The sequence below is a fragment of the Oryctolagus cuniculus genome, chromosome 11 (assembly GCF_964237555.1).
Source record: "Oryctolagus cuniculus chromosome 11, mOryCun1.1, whole genome shotgun sequence".
Taxonomy (NCBI): Eukaryota; Metazoa; Chordata; class Mammalia; order Lagomorpha; family Leporidae; genus Oryctolagus; species Oryctolagus cuniculus.
The window spans coordinates 14855865-14868772 of record NC_091442.1 but is presented as its reverse complement, the minus strand read 5'-3'; the positions used below and the strand labels follow the sequence as shown (position 1 = coordinate 14868772).

Sequence of the window (12908 nt, the reverse complement as noted above, 5' to 3'; positions counted from 1 at the left end):
TGAGGAGCAGACCAGTGGATAAAAGATCTGTCTCTGTCTCTCCCTCTCTCATTGTAACTCTCCCTTTCAAGTAAATAAATCTTTTAAAAGTTGTGAAATGAAGACATGTGGAAGTCAGAATGCCCAGTTTTAAGAACATCAGAATAAAAGTTAAGCAATCCCTCAATCCACAAAATGAATCCATTTTCATCAGAACACATCAGAGAAAGGAAATGTGCTTGGCAGTCTCATCCAGGAAAGTCAAATGCTCCAGCGAAGCACACTGATCAGTTTGGCCTACTGGGTCTCAACAGAGTAATTTTTAACTATAAGATTCATGTTTTGGGGCTGGCGCTGTGGCACAGGCTAAGCCTCCACCTGCAGGGCCAGCATCCATATGGGCGCTGGTTCATGTCCTGGTTGCTCCTCTTCCCATCCAGTTCCCTTCTAATGGCCTGGGAAAGCAGTGGAAGTTGGCCCAGGTGCTTGGCCCCCTGAACCTGTATGGGAGATCTCGAAGAAGCTTCTGGCTCCTGGCTTCGAATCAGCTCAGCTCTAGCCATTGTGGCCATTTGGGGAGTGAACCAGCAGATGGAAGACCTCTGTCTCTGTCTCTCCCTCTATCTGTAACTCTACCTTTCAAATAAAAATCCTTTGAAAAATTCACGTTTTGAAAATATTGACATGTAACTTGCAATTTATTCCCCAAACATGGAGTGCCTAATTTTGATCTAAATTGGATTTCTTCAACAGGTTATGACATCATTGGGACTTTCTCCTCAATCCCTACACCTTTCTTAACAACTTTATATGGAAAGAATACATATCATTCTTCCCTCCCTAGTGAGTGCACTGATATACTAATATACAGCATTAATAATCGACCCCTGGTTTGCAAGCTGAAAAAGACTTAGACGTAGTAATCAGCTTCATACAAGTCTCATGCTAAGCCCATTTGCCACTTACTTGAATTAAGTAACTACCCAATTTCAAGTAGTTCTACTATTTCTAGTAAAAAAAAAAAAAAAAAAAAAAAGGAGGCAAAACACCAGTTGTGGAGCATGAGGTGGCACCTTTACAACCAGCGCTTACATGGTCCAGATGAGGGGTTCCCAGAGGATGCTCTAGGAGTCTCAAGAATCCTCCGGAGACCCTTTTAGGCAATCTGAGAAGTCAAAACCGTTTTCACACTCATTTCTCACAGGTGTACCCTAGTTTGCTAGGGGTCAGACACTATGCTGCATGGCCAGACTGAGTGCAGGAACAGGCAGACTCCTTCTATTAAACCAAACATTCCAGAGATTTGCAAAAAGTATAAAATGATGCCCCTCTCCTAAATATTTTTTGTTTTGGAATCATTTTTCATGAAGAAGTATTAGCTTACAGAATTATTTTGAGGCAGGAGAGCAAGCACAATCTCCATACACTGGTTTACTTTCCTTTTTTAATAAAGTTTTTTTAAAGATACATTTTTAAAATTTTTATTTGAAAGGCAGAGTTAGACAGGGATAGAGATCTGCCATCTGCTGGTTCACTCCCCAAATGGTCACAACCACCAGCACTGGGCCAGGCGGAAAACAGGAGCCTCTTCCTGGTCTCCCACATGGGTAGCAGGGGCCCAAGCACTTTGGCCATCCTCCACTGCTTTCCCAAGTGCATCAGCAGGGAGCTGGTTCAGAAGTGGAACAGCCAGGACTTGAACCGGCACGTATATGGGATGCCAGCTTTGCAGCTAGTGGCTTAACCCATTAACACCACAACCCTGACCCCAACCTGTAGTTTCTAATCTGGTAAATATTGATATAATTCACATGCACAGAATGTACACTTTGGGGGCCTGAATTGGTATTAAGACCAAAACATTTGAGAATTACTGCCTTATACAAAATAGTCTACCTTCTAACACCATGATTCAGAAGCGTTTTAACTTCTAGTGCTGTGATGGCGAGGCACTCTAATCACAACCCTCAGAGGTTACAAAACTTCCAACTAAACTGGTGACTAGCAAGGGCCTCCCACTATGCAAATTCTGGGCTTTCCTAGTAAACTTGTACAGGTCCCCCGGCTCCACTGTCAAGAATCAGCCACACAGCCAGTGGGCTACTTTAGCAGAAACTTGTACTGCAATCTAAACAGATTTCCTGGTAGACATTTCCACTAAATTTGGTGGGTATGCTTAGGGTGTGTGACTTAAAATCTAAGCTATGTGGCATATGCAAAGTCCATCTTACTCATCCTTCAGGTAAAACTAAAGACATTCCCCCCCCCCCCCAATTTTTGCAGGGAATTTTGGGATGGCTGCCCCAAAATGGAGAGTATAGTATGCACAAAATATTCTTGGGATTGCTGGTCTGAGGGGGGCTTGTCAAAGAGATAATAATCAGGAAGAATGTTTGAACCTCAAGTGTGAGGCCTGTATGACCAGCTGATTGCAAGCAACACACCAACACAGCATCCATAAATGGCAGAGACAGAAGACAAACACGAGTTTCAAACGTCACAGTCCCTTGCTCCAAGGGAAGTGGCCCACCCGAGGTTGCTGCTTACTGGAGTACTTCATGTGAATGGCACCAGCAGAGGTTTATTGGTGATGGTCAATGACTCCCTCAAACAACACAGGCAGGCCAGCTAGTTTATTCAAATTGAATGTAAATCTTAGATACCTGGCTTAACAATAACATAAGAAACCTGAAAAGACACAATAAATCTGGTGTTAAATCAGAGATGGCTTAAATCAGTCTTAACAAATTCTAATATTCCAGGCTGGCAACTACAACATGACAAACTTTCAGTCCAGTTACAAAACCATGTTTGATTTTCCTTGGCTAAGAAATCTTAAACAGACCTGAAAAATGCACTGTTTTACAAAGGCTTTTATGGTATACCCACCGCTGTAAGTCAAGTCATCATGGTTTCTTTGACATCAGGAACATTTCTAAATGACAGATTTTTTCTGGGATTTGTTTGCCTTGATGGGTATGTAAGAACTCAAGAGAGAATGTTTAAAGGAGGAGGATTAACTGAGATGCCAAGAAAAGTTTTTATTGCAAGCACAGTGAGCAGAAAGAGATGTCTTCTCACACAAAGTGGCTGCAGGGGCTGCCATTAACTAAATCTCTCTGACAACCCTTCATTGGTTTAAAGCATAAGAATTAGCTTCTCGCTCTCAAGTATACATCATTTCTGCCATGTGGGACATTTTCTTGGGAATATACAAGTAATACTCCATGTAGCCTGATAGGTCCTCAATGGTCACATCATCCACGTAGACTCGAGCTTGCTCAGAACAGGAGCGGGGAGACCCAGACAGAGTTCTGGTGTGCAGCGACTGAGAGTAGTCCTCGAGCGTGGATCTTCGCTCTGGAGCCAAGGGAGGGACGTTCTGCAGGCCTGAAAAGGAATACACTTCCATATCATGCCATCGCTGACACTGGCACTCCTTGCCTATGCATGCACATGGTTTGCCCTGGTTTAACCTGGAAACAGACTGAAAGTCAGAGAGATCATTGGCCTTGAGACTTTCTTGGGAGACTTGGGTAGTGGCAGAGGAGTCTTCCTTCTTACTCTCCGATGGAAGCCTTGGAACCGAAGTTCTCAAAGGCTCAACGACTGCCCCTGTGTGATTTCCATCAACAGAAGTAGAGCCTCCTCCTGCACTGAACTCTTTAGGGGATGAAATTCCAAGCCCACTGCTGCCATCAGGGGAGTCAGTCTGGCTCTTGTGCTTGAGCTGGCTGCTGGAAGGAGATGCTATTGTACTGCAATGTATAAACTTCGGAGGGTGGAGGACAGGAGATTTAGAACGTCGACGACGCTGGGTTCTCACTGCTCCTCGTGACGACTTCCTGGTAGACCTAAGAGAAAAGAAATAAGAGAAGACACTCGGATACAGAGCTCTCCTAAACAGATTCTTCATGATCAATGGAAATACATTTCCTCTCAGGTCATAAATTTTCTCAAAGGTCATAAACCTCCCCCAAAGAGACGTGGCTGCCTCCATTTTCAAGTTCTCTTTGTGTCTCAAAAACTTCTACATCTCCCTTTTTTTATTGTTGTTGTTTCCTCTTGACTCTTTATTTTTCTTCATATCTTTTTTTAAAATTTATTTTATTTATTTGAAAGTCAGATTTACAGGAGAGAGAGAGAGAGATCTTCCATCTGCTGGTCCACTCCCCAAATGGCCACAACAGCTGAGGCTGGGCCAGGCCAGAGCCAGGAGTCAGGAGCATCCTCCCTGCCTGCCACATGGGTGCAGGGGCCCACCTAAGCACTTGGGCCATCCTCTGCTGCCTTCCCAGGTGCATTAGCAGGGAGCTGGATAGGAAGTGGAGCAGCCGGGTCTCCAACTGGCACTCAAGGCAGTCGCTTTACCTGCTTTGTCACAATGCCAGCCCCTACATCTCCTTATTAGTAAGCTATGGAAGGTGAGACAATTTAATCTCCTGTGCCAAACATGGTACATGTGCCTTGTCCTCACCCTAGCTTGGGAGCCTTTTACCAGACGGTCTTTGAAGAATCATACTGTAGACAACTTAAACTGATGCTGTAAAGCCCAATGGTGTGCCCAAAGCCTGAGCATAGTAATATCATTCTGTGGCCAATATGCCATTATCACCAGTCTTAGGTTTATGATTTTTTTTTATTTTTTTTTTTTTTCTGACAGAGTTAGACAGTGAGGGAGAGAGACAGAGAGAAAGGTCTTCCTTCCATTGGTTCACAACCCAAATGGCTGCCACGGCCGAAGCTATGCCAATCCGAAGCCAGGAGCCAGGTACTTCTTCCTGGTCTCCCCATGTGGGTGCAGGCACCCAAGCACTTGGGCCATCCTCCACTGCCCTCCTGGGCCACAGCAGAGAGCTGGAGTGGAAGAGGAGCAACTGGGACTAGAACCCAACACCCATATGGGGTGCCGGCGCCGCAGGCGGAGGATTAACCAAGTCAGCCACAGCGCTGGCCCCCATGACTTATTTTTATCACTGGAAACAGCTGACCAAAACAAACAAACAGATTTAGATTCCCTAGCAGACTTCTGGAGATTTTCAGATACTAGGACTTATCAAACACAATATATAATTACTCATTAAAAAACGTACATAAAGAAAAGAACTGAGGGAGCAAAGAAAAAAAGAGAATCAAAACTATAAAGCAAATTGAAAAAGAAACAAGATTTTAAGAAATAGCCAACTACATCATGAAAGACACTAGACCAAAATAAAAGCATTCTAAGGAGTTTTTAAATATTAACTTTTTGTCTTTGTTAAAAGCATGCATGGTAAATTTCAAGACTAACAAAAGAAGAGAAACAAAGTATACAATTTCCAAACCAGTGGAGGGAAAAATGATAAAGGAGAAAAAAAAATCAAACAAAACCTTTTCAAATCTTTAAAAGGTGGTGAGGACACGGAAGGTGGGAAAAGAAGGAAAAAAGACTAAAGAAAAAGGACAACATATAAGCTAAAATGCCATAAGTTTAAAAATATCAAATCAAAACAAATATATATACACACTAAATTCAGTTTTTTAAAAATGCAATGATAGAAATAAATAACAGAACAAAATAAAACCTAGCCAGAAGTTATTTATATGAAACACACCTAAAATGTAAAAATACAGAATGGTTGAAAGAATACAAAAAGACAGATGAGGCACACACTAACTGAAAGAAAACCGGATTAGCTACACAAATTCCAAAGTAGACTTTTAAAAAATGTAATCATGAGGGATTAAGACTGTTACTACATACTAAAGGTTTCAATTCACCAGGAAAAAATTTCTAGCTTGAAGGAACCCAGGCTATATAAAGCTAACAAAAGAATCTCAAAAACACATCAAGCAAAAATACATAACTTAAGGAGAAAAGAGACAAATATGCTCCCACGGAGGAGATACCAACATACCTCTCAATACTGACAGGTCTGACAAGAAAGAGTGAAAGAAGGACTCAGCCGACACATTCAACAGCCTGACTTAGTGGGCCTAGAACCCAAGAAGCTGTAATTGGAGAAGACCTGCTCTGCTCAAATGTACACAGGATAGTCATAAAACTGACTACGGACCAAGCCATATTAAAGCCTTAACAAATTCATAAATAAGCAGAATGGGTCCCCTCATCTTTTAGTCTTGGTTTCTATTTCAAAACAAAGTCTTCTGGACACTTAGGGGGAAAAAAATCAAAAAGACTTTAACTCATCTCAATAAAAAATTCTTACCCATGCCAACCGTCTTTAGCTGCACATGCAGTTTTAGGTTTGCTATCATCTGCTACCGTTCTGACCGATGTTCTGACACTTGTGCCTTCTCCAACAGACAGTGACACTATGGACCTGAAAGCAGGAACAGTTTATTGTTACAGAAAACTACAATGAGCAGAATTTATTGCTCTCATCAACCCAAATACAATTTTTATCAACACCTTTAGCTTCTTTCTAGTTCAGATTTCTCAAAAATTGCTCAGCTTTCAGTGTAAATTCTTTTCTAAAGCCAAATAAGGAAGATCCTTAAAAGCCAATAGTTGCAAAATCATAAGCCAAAGAATGACTCTTAGGTAGAACCAGAAGCCAGATATAAATAGACATTTAGGCTGTTTATCTGGGGCAGATCAGGCCCTATATCCAGAGAGAATGCAAATGACATGGATCACTTGTTTTATACAAGCAACCCAGAGCTGTAGAAACTAAGTTTAGGAGCAAAAACTTTAGGAGGCTCCATCTAACTATATTGAAAATAAATACATTTTAAAATATTACACAACTTCTAGAAAAATACTCTAATTTTTACAATAAACTTCAATTATTACTCAGAATTAAAGCTCTACAGATCAAAACTGTGCAGGTAATATAGGTTCTCGTTAAAAAAACATGAAAAAATTTAACAGAGAAAAAGACAATCACCTATAATCTCACAACCTGGAGATAAGCCACATTAACATTTTAATGTAAATCCTTCTAAGACCTTTTCAGTACACAAAAATACATATATACACAGAGCTTCTGCTATATATGCCATGGTATTGATAAAAAAAAAAAATCCTTTAGAAAGAGACATTAATACACTAAAGTAAAAAGATACTAAAACATAATTTTAAGTAACTGGGAATAACCTAAATATCCAACAATAGGAAAAATACTGATTATACAAATTAAAGCACAGCTATACAGTGGAATATCAAGAATGTATTAAAAATTAAAGAATTTTTAATAATGAGATCTTTCCAACAGGAGAAAACAGCATGGATGTATCTCTATATACATTAGGCTCTCAATTATGTGAAAAGAGTACATAGCCTCATATATAGATGGTCTGGATGTAAAATTATGATTCTTCCTTTCTTATCCGTTTTTATTTTTGGATATTTTTTCTATAGTAAGCATGTATTATTTTATGGTCAGATTATGTTGTTTTATGATAAACATATACAGATTTATCCTGATAAGACAAATACCATTGGGGAATCAAAACCTGTTCAACAGGATCATGCTGAATTCTTGGCAAGGCTCGGTTAGCGTGTGAGTCAGTCCCTCAGATGTCCCTTTTGTAAACAGGCAACAATATGAAACAACTCAAAACGTGTGACACACTACCCAAGTCTTACTCTGCTTAGTCATACTCATGACTCACCCCTTCCACTCTTATTTGGTTTTCTCAAATGTTCTCTACTGCTCCTTCTCCTCCTAGAATTTTACTCAAGGCAGAACACATGCTACAATTGTATAATTCTCAATAATACACTGCGTGAATACTTCGTTAAGATTTGTTTTCATGTTCCAACTAATTTTTAGCAGCACTGAAATGGCTTACATTTAAATTTTTTAAAACATCAGGAAAAAAGCCTGGATATCAAGAGTTATTTACATACAAGTAAGTTTACACACTAAGTGATTTCCATGTTTATATTTGTATACACTCCTAGTACTTTCCTGATTTTAAAAAAGAAGTTATTCCTATACCAGAAATCACAAAAGAATACACTGTGACCACAATCTGTAACTAACTGCTTCTGTGCTTTGTTTCCATTTCCTAAAATGGTTTATCCAAGTAAAGATGTGAAATGGTAAGATGATCACACTGGAAAAACCTCTGTGAGGAAAGATATGTTTTAAAGTGTCATGAAAGCAAAGATGAGTACCTATAACATCTACCATACAAATTTATTAACACAAATCTTTGGTAGGCTAGAAACAGTATTATCAACTGGCAAACAGATATAACATTTATCTAATTCTTTGTGCTAGGTACTGCATACATTTCATATTGTCTTCAGGGTACCATATAAAGGATAGTGAACACAGGTTCTGGAGTCAAACAGTCTGGATTCAAATCATGACTCTCTCTTCTTACCAATGTGACTTTTCGCAAGTGACTTAATTTTTGTGAGTCTCGTGCAAACTGAAATGACAGTACTACCTACCTCTAAGTGATAGTGAGGGTTAATAGTGTGCACAGAGTACTTAATCCAGTGGTGAAGGTGTGAGTAAACGAGTAGCAGACATTAGCAATGATTACTACTATTTGTTGTGAAGTGTTTTATTCTGACCTTGCCAGCATTTGGTTCCCATTCATATAAATGAAAAATCGTAAGTCATTAAAATTCTGAGCTTCTTTTAGCCTAGAGCAACACATGAGGGTGAGAAGAGCCTTGCACAGAACATTTTGCAAAGGGAGAAATATTAACATTTGACAGCAGCTGGTCTGCAGGTGCTCTAATTAGTTTGGCCAAAGGGTCCAAGATTATCGATCTCAGTGTCAGAACACTACTGAATAGAGGTTTCCATAGTGACAGACTCAGCAATCAGAGACCATGAAATCAGCACTCTTCATAGATTTCTACTGAGCCAATTCATTTTTAGTGAAAAATATTGTGATTCCTTTGAGACGTATGGGGAAACCTCAGAAGGGATACTGCTTGATAACCTTTGAGAACCCTCCTCAAAGTTAAAGAAAACCAGAACATCCAACACAGGAATACAAAGGAGCTGTTACTCTGCAAATTTAACAGAAGGGTTTCTTCTTAAAGTAATATTGTGCAGAATTTGGTAGACTGTCCCACTATAAGCATGTGTCTTCTATGAATAAAGAAATATTAGACAAGGAAGAGTTCTTTAGGGGAAAAGGACTACTTAAATCTAGTAAACAAATACTTCTAAATAACAATTACATATTTAATTACCCCGATGCATCCACTCTCAATTTCTTGAAAGCAGTTTGTAGACTCTCCTCTTCTCCATCCTTGGCTTCAGATTTCATTGTTAAAGGTTTTACACTACTATGGATGTTCCCGTTAATTCTAAGACAGAAAATAAAAATAAGATGAGCAATGTGGAAATAGGCAGGATCAAAAGTATACCTCTTGTTAAAATCCATATTCCTGATATAACTTCTATCAGAAGAAAAAAATGTAAATTTTCATTTCTAAAAGAAAGTCTCAGTGTAGATGCCTGGGAGGTTGTGGGTTTTATTTAAGATGAAACAAATGAAATCAAACAGAAAATATATATGTATTCTGATGGGACTTAAACTGTACAAATAACTGATGCCAATACTGTGTAAGACACTTTTGGAATGGGAATCATCTGAAATCTACATTTTCACATACTTCTGAACAGGGGAAACCTCTCCAATGATAGAGGACTAGAAATCTTCAGACAAAATGACCTTTACATCAGAAATAAGAGGGAAAAGCTCATACTACGGTGCTTTGATTCTTTAAAATGATAACTTTTTGTCCAAACTCTAACAATTCCAATTTAGTATAACTTCATGATAAATGATAGCATTTCTCTCAAGCAATTCTGATCCAGATATCAATATTCACGAAGACACGTTTTAAAGAACAAGATGCTTTAATCTTGTTAAAGCAAGATTAGAAGTTTATTTCAATTATTGATTATTCTACACTCTACTTATAAGGCTGATACTTTCATTTTTTTTCCCCTCATAGCTTTAAATACTGTAATTGTTAAGCAAAAAAGAAATAAATGGACTATACTTTCATAAAGAACAGACCAGACCTTTTCTTTAGACAAAAAAAGAATTAGGAAGTAAAGTAAAAATTACACATTACTGTTCTGTAGATGGGCCCTTAAACAACCTCCTCTAACTAAAGTTCTCAATTCCTTTTTACCTTGATTTTTGTATTTAAGCAGAGACAGGAGAATGAAGTACCAATCAAGGCAGCAAGAAACACAACAAAGAAGTCTGTTAATAAACTCTAGAATCTAATCTCTAAATTACTTTCACTCGGGGCAATAAACTAATCACTTTCAAATCCTGAACAAAAAAATAGCAAACCAGTATCTGTGAACATATCACAGGGAATCAGAAATTTTCTTTAAGTCAAACAAAAAGCAGATGACAGAAAAATGTTAGCACCAAGCCCATTCCCCCGACTCCTCTCAGGCACTCTGGGATGCAGCAAGGACTCTCTGCGGACCTGTGGGTCCTCTGATTCCACAGCTGCTCATTTCTCAGAGGTGAGTTTGATGTTATTGTGAGACCTCCAATATTCTAAAGGTCAAGGTGTCATAATATGTTTGATATAATGTAACCATGTAGTATCCATGGTATAATAAAGAAGCAAGGAATCGAGTCTTTTCACTTCATTTATTCATGTGTAGAAATTAGAGTATTTTAGCCAGATCTTTTTGGGGAACACTGCAAACAGCGAAGAATTCTGCTAGCTTTCAGCTTAAGTTCTTAGGACAAAATTTAAATACTCTCTCCACACAGATTTTGCTGGTTTATTTAACCAGCGCGGGAACATTAGGAAACCTTTATTCATACAAGTCCTGCTCCAGCAGTCTCTGATTCTTCTCAATTTAAGTAGAATCCTCTCCATCTCACCACCCAAAACCCAATAACCCATAATAATCTACATACCTGGGGGAGGAATGAACAGAGATCACACATCTAGTACATTTCAAACTCCACAGCATCTCAAAGGATGCTCTTGCGGAGTGTAAATATATTCTCCCCGCTGACAGAACTGAAGTCTGACGTACAGTTCTTAATTACCTTATGATCTGTTAAACACACACTGCCTATGGCCCTTTAGAGAGTTAATAAACATCTGAGCCAGTCTCCTCAACCTGTAGACCCCACACAAACCCTCTCTGGCCTCTCTAGAGATCAGTCAATATTTAAGTACCCGTCACATCTAAGTACTCATTGCTAGACTCTATAGGCAGAAATTCAGTCCTTCCACAAATATGTACAGAATTCCTGCCATGTGCTTGGTCAGACTGAACGCTAGGGATAGAAGGGTGAACCCAACACACAGAAAGCCTGTAAACTCCATGTCTGTAAGGTCTAGAATCTCATTTCTGGCTCCCAGCAGCTCACAATATAACACTGTGTTAACAAAAAAATGTTGCACCCAGATATGTAACTTAATTACACAGTGCTGACTTACTAGCAGGGCAGATGATCACCCTAGATACAATAATACACACTTAGCTAGCATTCCGGTTGACACACTAAAGGATCCATCATCTAAAAACCCAAAACAGACCCAAATAAAAACCTGGCTGCAGACTAAAAGTTCAGGAATGAAGTTCTATCTCAACTACTTTCAGACTTGCAGCATCCTGATTAATTTTTCTGCTGTGATTTTAATCCACAGCGAGAGTGAGTCTTGGGCATGACCTGAGGAGCTAGATCAGAACGTGTTTGTAATTAACAAAAGGTTTACTGTGCGCCTCGAGATTTCCAACTTCCCATTCACTCAACGCAAGAGCTGTCCGAGCGACTCCGAACAGCAGATATACAACAGGTCTGCTCTCCTTGACATTAAACTTGTGGCAGACACTCTCGAAGTTTTCACTGCAGCGACTTAATCCCCACAGAGATTAAACCCATGAAGATCTATTAAAAGTTACTTTGTAGCAAGTCGAATGACACCGGGCAATTAAACTTCGCCTCGGATTTCCCCCTCAGCGCTCAGAAGTAAGTTCTCTTACGTCCCTCCGTCAGGGGGAACACTCCTGCTTTTCTCGGGCTTTTCGACGCCGAGCCGGTGTCACAATCCTAGCTGCCCCTCGCCGTTTTAACCCAGACCTCCTGGAGGGGTCGGCGCGAGTGTCCTCACAATGTCCAAGACTTTCAAACTTCCCCAGGCCGCCGGGAGGCGCGGAAGAAGCCCCGGTCCAGGAAGCCTCCAACAGGCGAGAGGAGCGGCCCCCGGGACAAAAACACACACTCGCGGCCCCCTCCACGCACGACGCACGGCGCTGGTTCTTTTCACCCAGAAGCCGGGAGGGCTCGGAGAGCGGGCACAAGGCCGCGGGGGAACTGTCCAGGGCCCCGGCTCTGCCCCCTCGGGAGACTTCTCGGGCCAGAACCCAGGCTGGAGTGGGGCCGAGGCGCCAGGGACACCGCAGGAGACGGCGGAGGAGCCGGGGGCAGCCCGCGAGAGCCGGGCTCGGAGCAGAGCGGGAAAGGGCGGGAAGGGGCAAAGGGCGGCTGAAGGGAGCGAAAAGGGGAAGCTACGGCCGGGCGGGAGACGGCGGAGGAGCGCGAGCGGGCGGGGGCTGTGAGGCGACAACAAGGCGGGAAGGGGCGACCGCGCGGAACTCCGGCCGGGCCAGGCCGCGGCGGATCCGGGGGCGCTGGGACGCCCAGGCCCGAACCCGGGCAGTCGGCGCCCGGAGACGACGCGACGAGAGGCGGGCGGGCCCCCAGGGAGCCGCCCGCCGCCAGGCCGGGCCCGCAGGCCGCGTCGCCGTGCCGCGGCCCCTCCCCGTCACGTCAGGGCCCTTACCTCCTCGCAGCTGGAGCGCTCCGGTGATCCGGTGCCGTCAGTTCAGATCGTCTCTCCCCGGTCGCCGCGCCTGACTGACCCGGATCCACACCAGCGGACGGGGCGGCCCGCGCCTCCGGAGCCGCACTGCGCCTGCGTCACCCAGGCACGCGCCCCGCCCTCCGCGCAAGCCCCG

At 41.9% G+C, this 12908-nt stretch overlaps 1 protein-coding gene across 3 annotated transcripts; it reads right to left on the bottom strand.

The window, feature by feature from the left end:
* Positions 1-2597: 2597 nt before the first annotated feature.
* On the bottom strand, positions 2598-12886 carry OSER1 (oxidative stress responsive serine rich 1). 3 transcript variants are annotated; one of them, XM_051845036.2, is made up of 4 exons: positions 12734-12886; positions 9146-9262; positions 6189-6302; positions 2598-3833 (listed from the first exon to the last, which is right to left on the bottom strand). In XM_051845036.2, exons 2-4 carry the CDS (start codon positions 9220-9222, stop codon positions 3146-3148), a joined length of 879 nt encoding a protein of 292 aa, XP_051700996.1. In that variant the 5' UTR covers positions 9223-9262; positions 12734-12886; the 3' UTR covers positions 2598-3145. The 3 variants fall into 3 exon arrangements, with proteins under 3 accessions (XP_051700996.1, XP_051700998.1, XP_069907923.1); XM_051845038.2 differs by lacking the exon at positions 12734-12886 and adding an exon at positions 10100-10380; XM_070051822.1 differs by lacking the exon at positions 12734-12886 and having other exon boundaries at positions 9134-9264.
* Positions 12887-12908: the final 22 nt, after the last annotated feature.